The sequence below is a fragment of the Phocoena phocoena genome, chromosome 2 (assembly GCF_963924675.1).
Source record: "Phocoena phocoena chromosome 2, mPhoPho1.1, whole genome shotgun sequence".
In the NCBI taxonomy this organism is placed as follows: domain Eukaryota; kingdom Metazoa; phylum Chordata; class Mammalia; order Artiodactyla; family Phocoenidae; genus Phocoena; species Phocoena phocoena.
This window is the reverse complement of record NC_089220.1, coordinates 119,871,356-119,887,382: the sequence shown is the minus strand read 5'-3', so window position 1 is coordinate 119,887,382 and position 16,027 is coordinate 119,871,356. Positions and strand designations below refer to the sequence as shown.

Sequence of the window (16,027 nt, the reverse complement as noted above, 5' to 3'; positions counted from 1 at the left end):
AGAAACATGAAAGCCGGGTTTTGCTCCTCTGGTCCCTGGCCTGCTGATGTGAGATGAGATAGAAATGTGAGGAAGAAGAATTACCTTCTGACTGGATAAGTCTTTCCTTAACCTTTCCAGCTCTTCCTGCTGGTTCTGGACCTGCAGCTGCATCTCGGAGGCCAACTTGCTGGTGCCACCACTGCCCGATGGCCCCTCGGCTGAAGGGTCACCACTACTGTGGCGATTTTTATACGATCCAATCATGTCTTTCAAAGGGCGTTTTCCTTTGTAGGGAATACGTCCAAAATCAAAGGGAAATCCTGAGCCAGTTACTCCTACATAAAAACAAAACTTGTTTAAGTTCAGGTCAAATTTTCCTTTCGGAAATTCCAGTGAAATACATTAACATTCCATCCTTCATCCTCTAAGGAGTTCTGCATGCGTCACTCTCTGCTCCTACTTCATTCTTGATAATAACCAAGCTTAAAATCAAAGATGATCTTTCATGTGATCACTTTTAAGAAAACTTTCTCTATTTGCTCAATTTTTGCATTGAGACAGACGAAAAAAAGTCAAGACTATACATTAGTACTTATGAGGAATTTATGACAAAACTGTACTAAACTCTCTCAAGATTCTTTTGTAATGTTAAGTTTATTTTCCAAAAGATCAGTTCTAAGCTGATGTGTTCATATCACTATTTTCTTATTTCAGTTACTTTGAGGACCAAAGAGAACAGAGACACAGACCAGGGAAGAACATGGTTGCTCCAAGTTCCTACAGCATCCTGAACACAAGGTGTCCCTTCCGCCGGGCACCTTAGTAAGGACAGGGCCTGCATCTACAAAGTTAGAGGGTAGGACTTAAGAGATACACTAGGGATCCCCAGCTGCTTATTTTTAGCTCATCTGTCCTTACTAAAAAAACAAACAAAAGAAACCCCGAGTTTATGTTTTCTTAATTGTAAACACATTTTATTCTCTTCCCTAAAAACGAGTATTTAAAAATACTGAGGGATCCAAATAAATTTTAGAATAAATGGATTCAAATATATATTAAAAATATAAAGAGGAGAGTACATACTATATAGATTCCATTTATATAACTTTAGAAAACAGGCAAAACAAATCTATGATGTCAGGAGTCAGGACAGTGGTTGTGGGGGCGGGGGTGGGAGATGAGGTAGTGACTGGAAGGGGTTTGGGGATAGAGGCTGTGACTCCTGGTACTGTCCTGTTTCTTCAAGTAAGTGCTGGCTACATGGATATGCTTACTTTGTGAAAATCCATTGAGCTATACATTTCTGATTGGGGGACTTTTCTGTGTGTATGAAGATTAGCTTACTTCCCATGAATGACATGGACAAGAAGCTGGCAGGCTGATTCTTGGAGCGGTTACAGGAAATATCCATGAATCATCAAGATAAAAATCCAAAGACATCCTTGTCCCTCCGTGTCTTCCACACAGGCTCCCTCTCAAAGGGAGCAGGGGCAGGGCAGAGGCTGAGAAGGCTGCTCCCAGACAAGAAGCTGCTGTCCAGGGGTGCTGGGAGTCTCCTGCCCCACCCGAGTCACTAAGCCTTACTGATTCTTCCTTCCCAATCTTGCTACCATTCACCCTTCCATTTCATTCCTAGAGTCTCTATGGGGAAGTCAGAGCCAACAATGTTTACCTTCAACAATCCAAATCCCCAACACAAATCCCTGTTCCTCAGAAGGCCTTCCCAGTTGACAATGAGCCCCTCTCCTGGGTGCCCCGCTGGCTGTGCCACGGGCTGGGTCATGAGGCACGTGACCCACATCTTCACCACGTCACACTGGACCTTAGGGTTCCATGCTACCATCCTGGGGATCACAAGTAAACTCCCCACCAAAGCAAGTCATGTGGTCCTTTCCCAGGGGACAGAAAAACATATTACCTTCAGTAAATATGTGCTCTCAGTAAAGACTTCCTAAAATCCTGCCTCCTAATCCTGCCAGCTCGTGCCAGAATGAAGCATAAGGCAGAATTTCAAAATTATTTATTGTTATTTTACATTTATAACATCAATATTCCCTCAATGGATCAATGGATGTAGGATCATGAAGGGCTGCTTAATGCATTAGGCAAAATGCCAATGGAGAGATGTATGAATGGGTCAGGCTGACACCCTAAATCCTGATTGACCTTAATATCACAAAAAGAGGGAAAACCAGATACGATGTGGTTCCAGACGTGATGCAACAAGAAATACACAGCATCCCTAGCCCCCACCCCACCCCAAAATATTCTTGCCATAATTAAAAGTCAACCCTGCATCTGGGCAGGCCTCTACTCTAGCGACAAGTGTATAGGAAATACAGGGATGGAGGAGCATATTCTGTGACCCCGCAAAAATATAATTAACAAAATCCAGAATGTGGGCAATTCCTTGACATGTAGACCCTGTTTCTTCAACAGGCGTGGCAAGGGAAACGGAACACAAAAAACAAACAGAGAGCTGTTCAGACTGAGAGAGACCCAAGAAGACACACAACTAAACACGCGTGGGGGTCTGTTAGCCCCTCATTTGCTCATGCCAACTGCAAGCAGACATTTATGGAATAACTGGGGAAGTAGACAGGAAGGATTCACTGTAAGTGTTTAGGTATAACGATGAAGCTGTGGTTCTTTCGAAGAGTCATCTCTTGGAGATACATACTAAAATGTTTACAGATGCAAAGGATTAATATCTAGAACTTCCTTTAAAATAACCCAGCTGGTGGTGGGTGCCAGGAGGGGCAGGAGCTCAGAGGAGATACAGAGGAAAAAAGAGAGGCCGTAAGTTCAAAACTGTGGAATGTGACACTACAGCTTCTACTTGTGTGTGCGTGAACAAATTTCTATAAATAAAAAGTTTTAGTTTTTTTTAAATCAGTATTTCTGTAAAGAGCACCACGACTTCCAGATCTTCTATCTCCTGAAAATATTGCAGAACCACAGGATTGGACAGTTGTTTATTTCTTGTGACATCTCATTTTCAAGCCTTTCGGTTTTATTTCCCACAAAGAGAACACAACTCCCGTCGGGTCTCATGCTCCCAGTGATACCTGCTACCAAAGGGTCTCCCACATCACCAGTGGTTAACAGATGGCAGCGGAGAGAATGAAAGACAGCAGGAACCACATCCATACCTTTGTTTCCTTCAGGGATCTGCTTCTTCCTTTCTTCCTGCACCATGGACTCCTCCAGGTCCTTAGGGCTTGGCTCTAAAAGCTCCCACTCTTCATTGGTGTAAAACACACTCCTCCGACTGTCGTTATGCCCTCTCCCAGGACGAAAAGAAGACATTGAATTTCTATTGGGAAAAATGAAATGTTTTTTTTAAATGGTAAAGCGAAACATAATGTCACATACATACGCGTGGCAAAAACTAAACTCTGATAATAGCAAATGTTGGTGAGGATATGGAGAAATGAGAACTCTCATACACTGCTGGTGGGAGTATAAACTGGAACTATTGCCATGGAGAACAATTCAGCAACATACAGATAAGTTGAAGAAGTTTTTGCCCTAAGACCCAGCGACCCAGCATTTCTTAGATTCTTCAACATGTGCACAAGGAGACACAGACAAGAACATCCACTGCAGCACTAGTCACATTAGCAAAAAACCCCAACAACCTAAACATCTATTGACAAGAGAACAGATAAATAAACTGTAGCATATTCATACGATCAAATACTATACATCACTTAAAGTGAATTCATTCATTCAACAAATATTAATTAAGTGCCTACAATGTGCCAGGCACTGTTCTAAATGTTTGGGATATGCTAGTGAACAAATATTCCTGTCCTTGTGGAATGTACATTCTATCTAAAGCTACGTGGATCGCATGGACAAATATTTTTTAAATGCTGAATAAGAAAAGAAAGAAAATTGAAGAATGACATGTACAACATGATTTTTTTTAAATCTTCAAGATAATACTATTAATAGATATCATTTATAGATACACACGTATGTAGTAAAACTTAAAAATCCACACAAGAATGATAATTATCAAATACAGAACATGGTTACTCCTGTGAAGGGCAAGAAAAGAATGGGATCATGGAGACAAGAAAGGATCTGAACCATATCTGTAATGTTTTAGTTTGTGTTTGAAAAAGCGCAGCAGGAATATGACAAAATTATATAGTTTAGTAGTGGTTACCCAGGTAATCAATTTACTATACTTTGCACTTGCCAGTGTGCTAAAATTATTTCATTAAAACTTTTAAAAACTAGGTTGGGATTTCTACTTCCAGTGAAGATGGACTAGGAGGGACTGGATTTACAGTCATCTGAAACAACTGAAAAACTGAACAAAATACAGGAAACAATGACTTTCAGATATAGGACATCAGGCTACACCGGGCAGTGATCCCTGAGAGGTGGAAAACAAATGAGGTAAGCCCCACCCCTGCCCAAGCTTACTGCCTAGACACTTTCCAGGCCACGGTGCAGGCAGGGGGAACCCAGGTGGAGCTCTCCCATGAACTGGGAGGCAGCTGGGAATCCCAAGGCAGGTGGAGTTCACAGCGCACAGTACTGGAGAGAAGAGAGCTGTATGGAGGGCTGCAGGAACATCAGAGGGTTCCCAAGTCTCCAGATGAGTACTATCAGGCTTGTGTGTAAGAAAGCTATCCAAGAATGGGGAAAGAACCATCCCTCTGCTCACACAATCGTGTCTAGTCCCACTGGCCAGAGTGGAAAACCTCACACGTCATGGAGTATGGTAGACTGGTACTTGGAAAAAGGTTACTGACATTATCCCTAGACTAAAGCCTGCTCTCATACTACCTAAAAAAGCTTAAAAGTGAACTCCAAAAGTATCAAACTGTTTCTGAGTAATTAAACTACATTCCAGAACAAAGCTTAAGAATGTATGTACAGGAATACACACACAAATCTAGCACCCAGAAAGGTAAAACTCATAATATCGGGCATGCAATAAAAAATTATCAGGCGTGCAAAGAAGTAGGAAAATACAACTCATTCTAAGGAGAAAAATCACTAAACAGAAACAGACTCAGAAATGACAAATAATAAAATTAGTGGACAAGGATTTTAAAAGTTACTGTAACTGTTTCCCCACGTTTGAGAAGGTAGAAGAAAGACTGAACATGTTAAATAGAGATATGGAAGATGTGAGAGAAAGATCCAAATCAAAACTTCTAGAGATAGAGGAAAACACAGGCAGAACATTCTTTGACATAAATCACAGCAATATTTTTTTAGATCCGTCTCCTAGAGTAATGGAAACAAAAGCAAAAATAAACAAATGGAACCTAATTAAACTTAAAAGCTTTTACACAGCAAAGGAAACCAGAAACAAAATGAAAAGACAACTTACAGAATGGGAGAAAATACTTGCAAACGACACAACCAACAAGAGATTAACTTCCAAAATATACAAACAGTTTACACAGCTCAATATTTAAAAACAAAAAACAAAAAAAACCCAGCACAAGCAAAAGAATGGGCAGAAGACCTAAATAAGACATTTCTCCAAAGAAGACATACAGATGGCCAACAGGCACGTGAAAAGATGCTCAACACTGCTAATTATTAGAGCAAGGCAAATCAAAACTACAACGAGGTATCACCTCACACCAGTCAGAATGGCCATCGACAAAAAGTCTACAAACAATAAATGCTGGAGAGGGTGTGGAGAAAAGGGAACCCTCTTGCATTGCTGATGGGAATGTAAATTGGGGAACAGTATGCAGGTTCCTTCAAAGACTAAAAATAGAGTTACTATATGATCCAGCAATCCCCCTCCTGGGCATATATCCAGAAAAGACGAAAACTCTAACTTGAAAAGATACATGCACCTCAATGTTCACTGCAGCACTATTTACAATAGCCAAGACATGGAAGCAACCTAAATGCCTGTCGACAGATGAATGGATAAAGAAGAGGTGGTACATATATACAATGGGATATTACTCAGCCATAAAAAAGAATGAAACACTGCCATTTGCAGCAACGTGGATGGACCTAGAGACTGTCACAGTGAGTGAAGTAAGTCAGGCAGAGAAAGACAAATATCATATGATATCATTTATATGTGGAATTGAAGAAACTGACACAAATGAACTTACCTATGAAATAGAAACAGACTCACAGACATAGAAAGCAAACTTATGGTAAGCAAATTTATGGTTACAAAGGGGGAAGGTGATGGGGAGGGCTGAATTAGGAGTTTGGAATTAACATATACACACTACTATTATAAAATTAAAAACAAGGACCTACTGTATAGCACAGGGAACTATATTCATTATCTTGTAATAACCTATAATAGAAAAGAATCCAAAAAAGAATATATAACTGAATCACTCTGCTGTATACCTGAAACTAACATAACATTGTAAATCAACTATACTTCAATTAAAAATAACCTAGGGGGCTTCCCTGGTGGCGCAGTGGTTGAGAGTCCACCTGCCGATGCAGGGGACACGGGTTCGTGCCCCGGTCCAGGAAGATCCCACATGCCGCGGAGCGGCTGGGCCCGTGAGCCATGGCCGCTGAGCCTGCGCGTCCGGAGCCTGTGCCCTGCAACGGGAGAGGCCACAGCAGTGAGAGGCCCGTGTACCGCAAAAAAAAAAATAAAAAAATAACCTAGGGATAAAACTACAATGTCTATGATGAAAATACACTAGATGGGATTAATAGCAGATGAGATATTGCAGAAGGAAAGATTAGTGAACTTGATGACAGTGCAATAGAAACTATCCAAAATAAAACAGAGAGAAGAAAGACGAAGGAAGAATCAACGAGCCATGGGGTAATGTTAAGCATGTAATAATGTCAACTGATGTTCAACAAGGGTACCAAGAAATTCAATGGGGAAAAGACAGTCTTTTCAAAAAGTGGTACTACAACTGGTTATCTGTATGGGAAAAAATGAACTTCAATCCTTACTTCACATAATACATAAAAATTAACTTAAAATATATAAATGAGTAAGAATTAAAACCATTAAGCTTCTGGAAGAAAACAGGGAAGAAAATATTTGTGACGTTGGGTTAAGCAAAGATTTCCAACACAGAACACAAAAAGCACAATCTGTAACAGATTAAAATGATAAAAGAACTTTATTAAGATTTAAAAGTTCTTCTTGGGAAAATATTTGCAAAACCTATATCTGACAAAAGGCTTGTATTCAGAAAATATAAAGAACTCTTACAACTCAATAATAAGAGAATAAACAATTCAATTTAAAAGTGGGTGAAGGACTTGAATAGTCATTTCTCCAAAGATATACAGATGGCCAGCAAGTACATGAAAAGATACTCAATGTTATTAATTATCAGGGAGATGCAACTTAAAACCAAAATGAACCACACCCACCACAATGGCTAAAGTTAAAAACACCAGCAAGTGTCCAAGTGTACCAAGTGTCAGGAAGGATGTGGAGCAACTGCAACAGTCATGTACTGCTAATGGGAACACAGAACGGGGCAGCCACCTGGAGGACAGTAGGGCAGTATGTTTTCAAGTTGAATATACACTTAACTAAACAGCTCAGCAATCCCAATCCCACATATTTACCCAAAAGAAATGAAAACATGTCTACATGTAGGACTTGGATGTGAATACTCAGAGCAAGCATTATTCATAACAGCCATGAACTGGATATCAACCAAAGATCTGTCAACTGGTGAATGGAAAACCAAACTGTGATATATCCGTACTTACCGCATACTATTAAGGAATAAAGAAGGAATGAGATGTGAAAACACTCAACAAAATAAATGAGTCTCAAAAAGATGATGCTAAATGAAAGAAGACATACAAATACAGTATGGTTCCATATATATGAAATTCTTAGAAATTTCATGCAAAGGGGCATGAGGGAAACTTGTAGGTGGTGGAAATGCTCTATATCTTGATTATGGAGGTGTTTACATGACTATGTATAATCTCTAAACTCCATCAGCCTGTACACCTAACATAGATAAATTATACTTCAGAAAGTTTATTAAAATAAAGAAACAGGGACTTCCCTGGTGGTGCAGTGGTAAGACTCTGCACTCCCAATGCAGGGAGCCCGGGTTCAATCCCTGGTCAGAGAACTAGATCCTGCATGCATGCCACAACTAAGAGTTCGCATGCCACAACTAAGGAGCCCACGTGCTGCAACTAAGGAGCCCATGAGCCGCAACTAAGGAGCCCACATGCTGCAACCAAGACCCAGCACAACCAAATAAACAAGGAAATATTTAAAAATAAAGAAAAACAAATATAGAAGAGGAAGAAATGTGCATCATTTGGAGTTTCCTGAGGTAGATTAAAGGTAGGGGATGAAAAGGTAGCTTCATCTCTAGTGTGAATCAGATGACATTCTCACGTAAAATAGTCATTTTCAGTGTTTTATGTTTTTGAAAGCATGATTGTTTTTGCTTTATTTGAATTTCATTGAAGTGTGTTAAGAATTTAGAAGAATGCAGAGAAATTACCTAAAACATTTATGTTCCCATCACTCTGTTTTAACAAGGAGTCACCAGGAACCTGGCAATTATACCTGCTTATATGTTTACACCTGCTAAAAGTTTTCTTATGGTTTATTTACTGGGACCAAGAGTGAACTGGCAAACAAACAATGTAGAGCTTGTTACATGTACTGTTTATTTCCTAAGTCTCTTCTAGTGCCTGGCAACCGTGCTACACATCTTCCCAGAGAACTGCATAGGGGAATGCTAGTAAAATCCCCACTATAACCCAATGAGCAAAGTTGAAGTAAAGGCTGATTTTATAAAAATTACAGAATTGTGGAGAAAGCTATTTCAAAATAGTTGCTCAGGAAAAAAAGAAACTTTCACAAATGCTCCATATACTTTTGCTCATTTCTTTGATACAATTAGCTGGGTACACTGGACCCACTACACTATAAATTTTCAGTCGCCCCACTTATGGCCAGGGTCTCACAGCAGCCTTCACTCACATGTGGCATGTTACTACCACCACCATCGATTTGAGAAGTTAAATTCTCCTTGCCATTTGTCGGAGCCTTCAAACTGTGCTACTCAGCCCTGGTCCTTAAATGGTGGATATGGGAGGGAGGAATGAGAGAACAGGGAAGAACAGAACATGCCTGCGGAGAGAGAACAGCAACTTAAATGGCTCAGAACTTCCACACGCCCTCCTTCTCCCCAACATGGTCTTGGCACCCCTGCCTTGTCACGAGGCCCACCTGCACAAATGCCATACTCTCACCTATGGCTGAGGGACTGAGCCTCGGTTGCGGGAGGTACCACCTGCCAAGCCTTAGGTGATGAAGAAACCAGATCTGGCTCAAAGCGAAAACCCTCTTTAAGCTGAAACACTAGAGAGCCAATCCCTGCTTTAGATTTTAGTGGTAAAACCGAATTCTGTGACTGTGCAACATGGGGGTCAGTAAAGTATATGCTTCTCAAACCACTCGTCCTATCCGCTCCGGTCAGCAGAGGCCTCTGCACTGACCAGGTGTCCTGCCTGTGCACTAATTAGAATTCACTGCCAGTTTAAACGGGGTTCTGCTGGCTGATGCTCGAGGCCGTTCTCATACAGTGCTTGCCCTTTAAAGAACCCAATGTCATCTGACAAAGCTTTGAGAGCAACTTCTGTGTCCTTCCAGGCACGGTGCTAGGTGCCTGCTGTTTTGTTCAATAAACACGCAGCTACTCTGATCTGAAGTGAAAAGCAGGAGACCACCAGGCAGCCAAATGTCACCTTGACAGCTGCAGTGTTCAGGCTGAACTTTTAAAAACAAACACCAGCAACCACATTGTAAATCCTATTTCATTGTAAATACTCCGATGAAAATTTAAAAACAAACCAAATACCAGCAATCTATATAATTAATAAGAAAACCTGTTTCTAGGTTTACATATTTCAGTACAATTTCTCTACATACAGTTTAAAATGTCCACCTAAAACAGTAATAATTTTTCAACATTCATTTCAACTCTGATAATCAGCTAGAGTTTTACAAGTTGACAGAATGGCTGGAAAATGCCCCATTAAATCCTTCAAGAGCTCACAGCTCTACAAACACCCTGCCCAGCCAAGTTTTGGCCTCTGCTACTACCTTGTACGTGTCAGGAAGACAGGGGCAGAAGGAGAGCAGGCTACCTCCAGGGCAGCCAATCAGCTCCATCCCTCCTAACTACAAGCCCTGTCAAGAGAAACAAAAAGTGGGGGCGGGGGGGGGCTCTGACTGGCAATAGCTATCCTAATAAAGATGATGCAGTATCTCCTCTTGCACACATCAATTCTTCAGATAGATTCTCACAAGGACATGGAGACGTATGTCAGGGATACCAGGACAATGTTATTTGAAATGATTTAAAAAAAGGAGAAATAACCAAAAGGGACTTGCAGATGTGATTATATTAAGATCTTGAGATGGGGAGATGACCCTGCATGATCTGAGAGGGCCCTAAATGTCATCACGAGTGTCCTTATAAGAGAGAGGCAGAGGAAGATATCACTATAAGAAGGGGAGCAAGTGACGTGACTGGGGAGGCAGATTAGAGTGATGCGGCCACGGGCCGAGGAATGCTGGCAGCCACCAGGAGCTGGAAGAGGCCAGGGACGCATTCCCATCTGGAGCCTCCAGAAGGAACCAGCCCAGCTGACACCTTGACTTTAGCCCAGTGAGACTGATTTGGACTTCTGGCCTCCAGAACTCTAAGAGAATGAATTTATGTTGTTTTAACCCACCAAGTTTATGGTAATTTGTTACAGCAGCCAGAGCAAATGAACACAACCACTCTCCAATAAGCTACTGCCCTTCGAACCATGGGCTTTGCAAGACTACTTTTTGTTACAGTCCGTATTTCAACAGGCATTCAAGTTTGGAGCATTATATCTAAAGTTAAAATATATTTATTGTTGACATAATGGGAAAGAAGTGTCATCAGAAAGGCCCTTTCCAGGGACTTCCCTGGTGGTCCAGTGGGTAAGATTCTGTACTCCCAATGCAGGGGGCTCAGGTTCGATCCCTGGTTGGGGAACTAGATCCCATATGCATGCCACAACTAAGAAGTCCTCATGCCGCAACTAAAGATCCCTCATGCCACAACGAAGATCCCGTGTGCCGCAACTAAGACCCGGGCAGCCTTAATAAATAAATAAATTTTTTTTTAAAAAAAAAGAAAGAAAGGCCCTTTCCAAAATATCCTATACATTTAATGTGGATAATGAGTCCACCTATTCTAAAGAACACACATCTAATAAAATGTGCACTGCCTCAAAAGAAAAAAAAAAGAATCAAAGTAAAACTAATCTCATCATAGAATTTCCAGGCAGGTACAGCTCTACCAGCTTCCTGTTGCCCAAAGGACAGACACTACCCCATCCCTTCACCCTGGGCTTCCCGGCCTCTTCAGCAACTGTTTGATCATCACCTCCACCCAGCACCCTAAGCTCCCAGCACATGAATCTGTGAACTCATGAAACCCTGTTCTGACTTCCACACCTTTGCATAGGTGAGTCTCTGTACTTACCTTTCCCTTTGGCAGGTCCCACCTCATCCTCCACGGCACAGCCTGCCCTCCCCGACCTTCTCCCCGAGCACCCCCTCAGTGCACCCGGGGAGGCATGACATGCTGGGTTCAGCCCTCAACTGCACCCTACAGTGCCTTATGACAGGACTCCTTACCTGCCTGTCTGTCTCCCCTGAGGACTCTAAGTACCTCAAAGGCAGGGAGGGACTACCTCTTATCCAATGGAGCACCCAGGCCACAGAGGAGGGGGAAGAGGAAGATGCAAAGATGACGGGGGGGGGGCGGAGCCAGGCTACACAACCAGAGGCAGCCTTCCAAGCAGTGCTTCTCAAACTATGGGTGGCAACCCATTAGCGGGCCAGGAGATAGAATTAAAGAGCCATGAAATCAATTTCGAGGGTCATGATGGGAATTTTTTTAATACATTGGAAGAGAAATTAGTACTCGGCTTTACTAGGTATAACCGTTAAAACTGTATGAAATTTCTGTTTCAGTTTTGTGTGCTTACAAACAGTATACATTTATGTATGAATGTATATTATTTGCCGTGGATTCCCAGTCAAGAAGGTGAACACTTCATTAGAAGGAAACCCCTTCCCAGGAGGCCAAATAGCAGAGACAGCACCCACGGAACTGCAGCCCCTGGCAGGAGGGTGTGGACAGTGCCACCCGCACGTGTGCACAGGGTGAGGACAAACCCCAAGCGGCAGGAACAGAGTGCTTCTGCCCTGGGAAGGGTACTGAGCCCTTCGCTCATCATTCCTTCCTCAAGCAGGCTCCAGACACCCACCACGTGCCAAGTACCATGTGAGGTGCTGGGGACACACCCAGCCAGGACAGACGGGGTCCCTGCCCCGCCATGGAGGCCCCAGCCCCACCAGGGAGGTGGACCACAGACAAGAATGCAAAGAAACAGAATCATTCCAAGTGGTAGTGAGGGCTGTGAAGGAAAAGCAGGGGGGTGGGCGGAACGAGGCTCCCCTGAAGGGTGACCGGGAGTCACCAGGAGGAGCGAGCCCTCCGAGCAAAAGGTCAGCCTGACCAGGGCCTGTAGGGAAGACAGTGTGTTTGAAGAACTGAAAGAGGCCAAGCAGGCCTGAGATAGGGGAGATGAGCCCACTGGCCCTCTAATGCCACGTTCAGCGCGTAGCCTGCGGCCTAAGGCAATGAGACGCCTCCCGAAAGGCTTGAGCTAGTGGCAAGAACTGATGCAGGTCACTGAGAGTATAGGGCCCCTGCCATAGGTGGGCCCAGGACCGGCAGACGGTACAGGGTGCAGGCAGCTTTCCCTTCCCAGCCCCCAACTCTAAATACAGTGGCAGACGTGCACCAGCTACTCTCTCCCTCGGTGGCCCTGAACAAGGCACCAAAGTTCTCTGAGCCTGTTTCCCATGCTGACTAGGATGACCACACATCCCAGCCAGGGTTATAAGCCAAAGCCATCGCTCCTCTCACCACTGCAGCAATTTTCATGGAGCGGTGTCACGCAACCGTGGCCCTTCTGATTCGTGGGCCCCCAGAAGTGTGTGGCCAGTGGAGGTGGAGAGGACTGCTGGGACAGAGCTGCTGAGCATGACCCTTGCTCCCCAAGGAGCTGTCGGAGAGGACTGGGCGCTAATGCAGCAAGGTGCAGAAAGCCCAGCCAACTCCCGCGATCACTGAAACTCTGCCAGCCAGGAAGCCGGTCACCGCCCTTCATGCTTCCCTCTCCAGGAGGCTTGGCTTTGAAACATCAGCGTGGGGCAGCAGCATGGTGACTAAATTCTGTCTTGGTATAGACAGAGCTGTGCCTTACAAGGGAAACCACAAATAAGTACCATGTTACAGTTACTGGGCATGAACGACTTCCCCAAATTCACCAACCATCTGCCTGCTTTGGTCTGGGCCGCACCCTCTGCTACAAACTGGGGATGAGCCACCAGGCATGGTCCTAGCCAGCAAAACCAGAACAGTCTCCTGAGAACACCAGCCATGCACACAAATAACTATACCTGGCCTGAGGGGTCAAGAGGGAAGCAAAAAACAAAGGGTCAGAGCAGGTCAGCGGCTAGCAGAAGACCTATCAGAGGCAAGCCCAGAAGGATAAGCACACCTTCCCAGTCACCCCGGCCTTCACACCCATCCTCCAGAAAGGCACCCTCTACTTTATTTATGGATAATAAAGTAAAGGTCCACTTCACTTACTGGCTCAACGGAGGCAGGGTAACAACAGTGGCAGCAATACCAACAGGACTGGATCGTGTGACCACTTTTTCCTGAGCACTTACAATGAGTTAGACACTGAGCTAGGCAGTTCTTATTTATAACCTTAACACACCCACCCAGTGGGGAAGGATATTCACACACACACACACATGCCAATTTACTAATGGAGAATATAAAGCTCAGAGAAGCCAATTTACTAATGGAGAATATAAAGCTCAGAGAAGTTAAGTTACTGGCTCAACATCACACAGCTAATGAGTAGCAGGACTGTGATTCCAAAACCCAGGCTGACTACAAAGAGCACTAGCCACGGCGTGACCCCACTCCTGAGCAGAGGTAGAGCTAGACCCTGGGAGCTGCCGGCTACATGTCAGGCATGGCTGAGCACCTGGCAATGGACTCGCAGTCCAGGCCCACAGAACCACAGGGCAATGCTCATTGCCATCACATAACCTGCAGCACTGCTGCAGCCTAAGCACACCTCCCACGCCTACCCAACTTGTTCAAACTCTGCACGGCCTCCAGAGCACACACTCCCACTCCCACCCCCAAGCATGCACACTCACACATGGACCAGCCAGAACCGCACATGAGAGCTTTTACCTGAATTCTTTTATCTGAAGTGATCTGGACTGTTAGAAGATTAATGAAAACGTTGGTTAAAGCAGGAAACCATTTAACAGTAACTTAAAACAAACATATGTACCTATAAAGGCACAAGTAAGTGTGCACTGGTGTGCCAGCCTCCTGATGTAGGCCAGCCAAGGCTTCTTCTTGAGTCTGAGGTTACTGAACACAGTTCCCTGGTATCTTTTTTGGATAAATCACACCCATAAGACATCATCTAACTTTTCCAAATTTGTTTTGCTTCTTTTTAAAAAGTAGAATGGGGGCTTAACAGTTGTGAAACAATCTAAGTATAGAACCTTTATAGGTTTTGAACAATTTTTTTTTTCCTATCTTTCACAACTGTGCCACCCACATCCTGGCAGTGTTTTAGTGACTCACCTTTATGAAATTTCCCCCAAGCGTTCAACTTACTTTTCACAGAAAAAAACATTTCATTTCAATATGTTATGGGTTTACTAAGTATTTTACTGAATTATGTAATTACAAGAACAAGTACAACTAGTTAGGAACAAAGCCAGCCAACTATTGGTAAGTTTGCCGGTGGCTGGTGGGAGCAGAGGCACAGGGTGCCCTGCAGTACCCCATTAGTCTCGTGCGGTCATTGCGGACCACAGCTCTATAGAGGGAATTTAGAATGTCAGTTAAATAGGGGAGCTGGTGGAATGGAAGCTGGTTAAGAGAGTTTCAACTGTATTGATAAACACAATAAAAGCACAGCAGACAAGCATCCAATTATCCCTTAAGGGGCTTCCCTGGAGGCCCAGTGGTTAAGAATCCGCCTGCCAATGCAGGGGACACGGGTTTGAGGCCTGGTCCAGGAAGATCCCACGTGCCATGGAGCAGCTAAGCCCGTGCACCACAACTATGGAGCCTGCCCTCTAGAGCCCATGAGCCACAACTACTGAGCCCGTGTGCCACAACTACTGAGCCCACGCACCTACAGCCTGTGCTCCGCAACAAGAGAAGCCACTGCAATAAGAAGCCCGCTCGCCGCAACTAGAGTAGCCCGTGGGCAACAACGAAGACCCAATGCAGCCAAAAATAAAATAAGTTAAATAAATTTTTGAAAAAACTTAAACAAAAAATTATCCCTTAATCCATGACTACACTTTAATTAAAACACCATTTTAAATTTATATAAAATATATGTAATTTTTGAGCCATGGATTTATAATATAGAAATATTGTTTTAATACTTCTATGGTCATTAAAATCTCTCTACGCACCTAAAGCATTTTATTTAAACCTTCGCTAAGCACGCCGTAAGTAAAAAAAAAAGCAAAGAAAAACCATAAACACCTAAGATCCATGTGCCAATCAATAAACATCAGGGTTTCTACAGGAAGTGGCCCCCTGGACTTCCATGGAGAATGGCTTTGCCATGAGCTGTGTCTCCCCCAAAAATAGCAACAACTAGCCCTCATCTAGTACTTAGGGAGGGTCAGCTTAAGTTGTCATCATCATGTTGATCTCCCAAAGTATGTGCAATTATTACCCCCATGTTACAAATGAAACTTAAGTAATTTGCCTGAGTTACCCAGCTTTTAAATTGTAGATCTGGGAATTGAACTCAGCTGTCTGGCTCTTAATCACTGGGCTACAGTGGGAAGGCACAGCTGACAGACGATATCTCCAAGTGACCTTTAACCCTGAAAATGAACAGTCAGTTGTTACAAGCAAAGGTGACACGTGCTCACTTTCCTAGGTTG

The 16,027-nt window shown here is 43.5% G+C and overlaps 1 protein-coding gene across 3 annotated transcripts in view; it reads right to left on the bottom strand.

The window, feature by feature from the left end:
* Positions 1 to 16,027, bottom strand: part of TBC1D2B (TBC1 domain family member 2B) — an 84,853-nt gene that overhangs the window by 28,709 nt on the left and 40,117 nt on the right. For 2 of the 3 annotated variants that reach the window (XM_065871435.1, XM_065871437.1), the window contains exons 4-5: positions 3,135 to 3,298; positions 85 to 317 (exon numbers count right to left, since the gene is read on the bottom strand). In XM_065871435.1, the coding sequence (XP_065727507.1) occupies positions 85 to 317; positions 3,135 to 3,298 (397 nt within the window). The remainder of the gene's footprint in view (positions 1 to 84; positions 318 to 3,134; positions 3,299 to 16,027) is intronic. The other variant, XM_065871436.1, reaches the window with a different exon arrangement.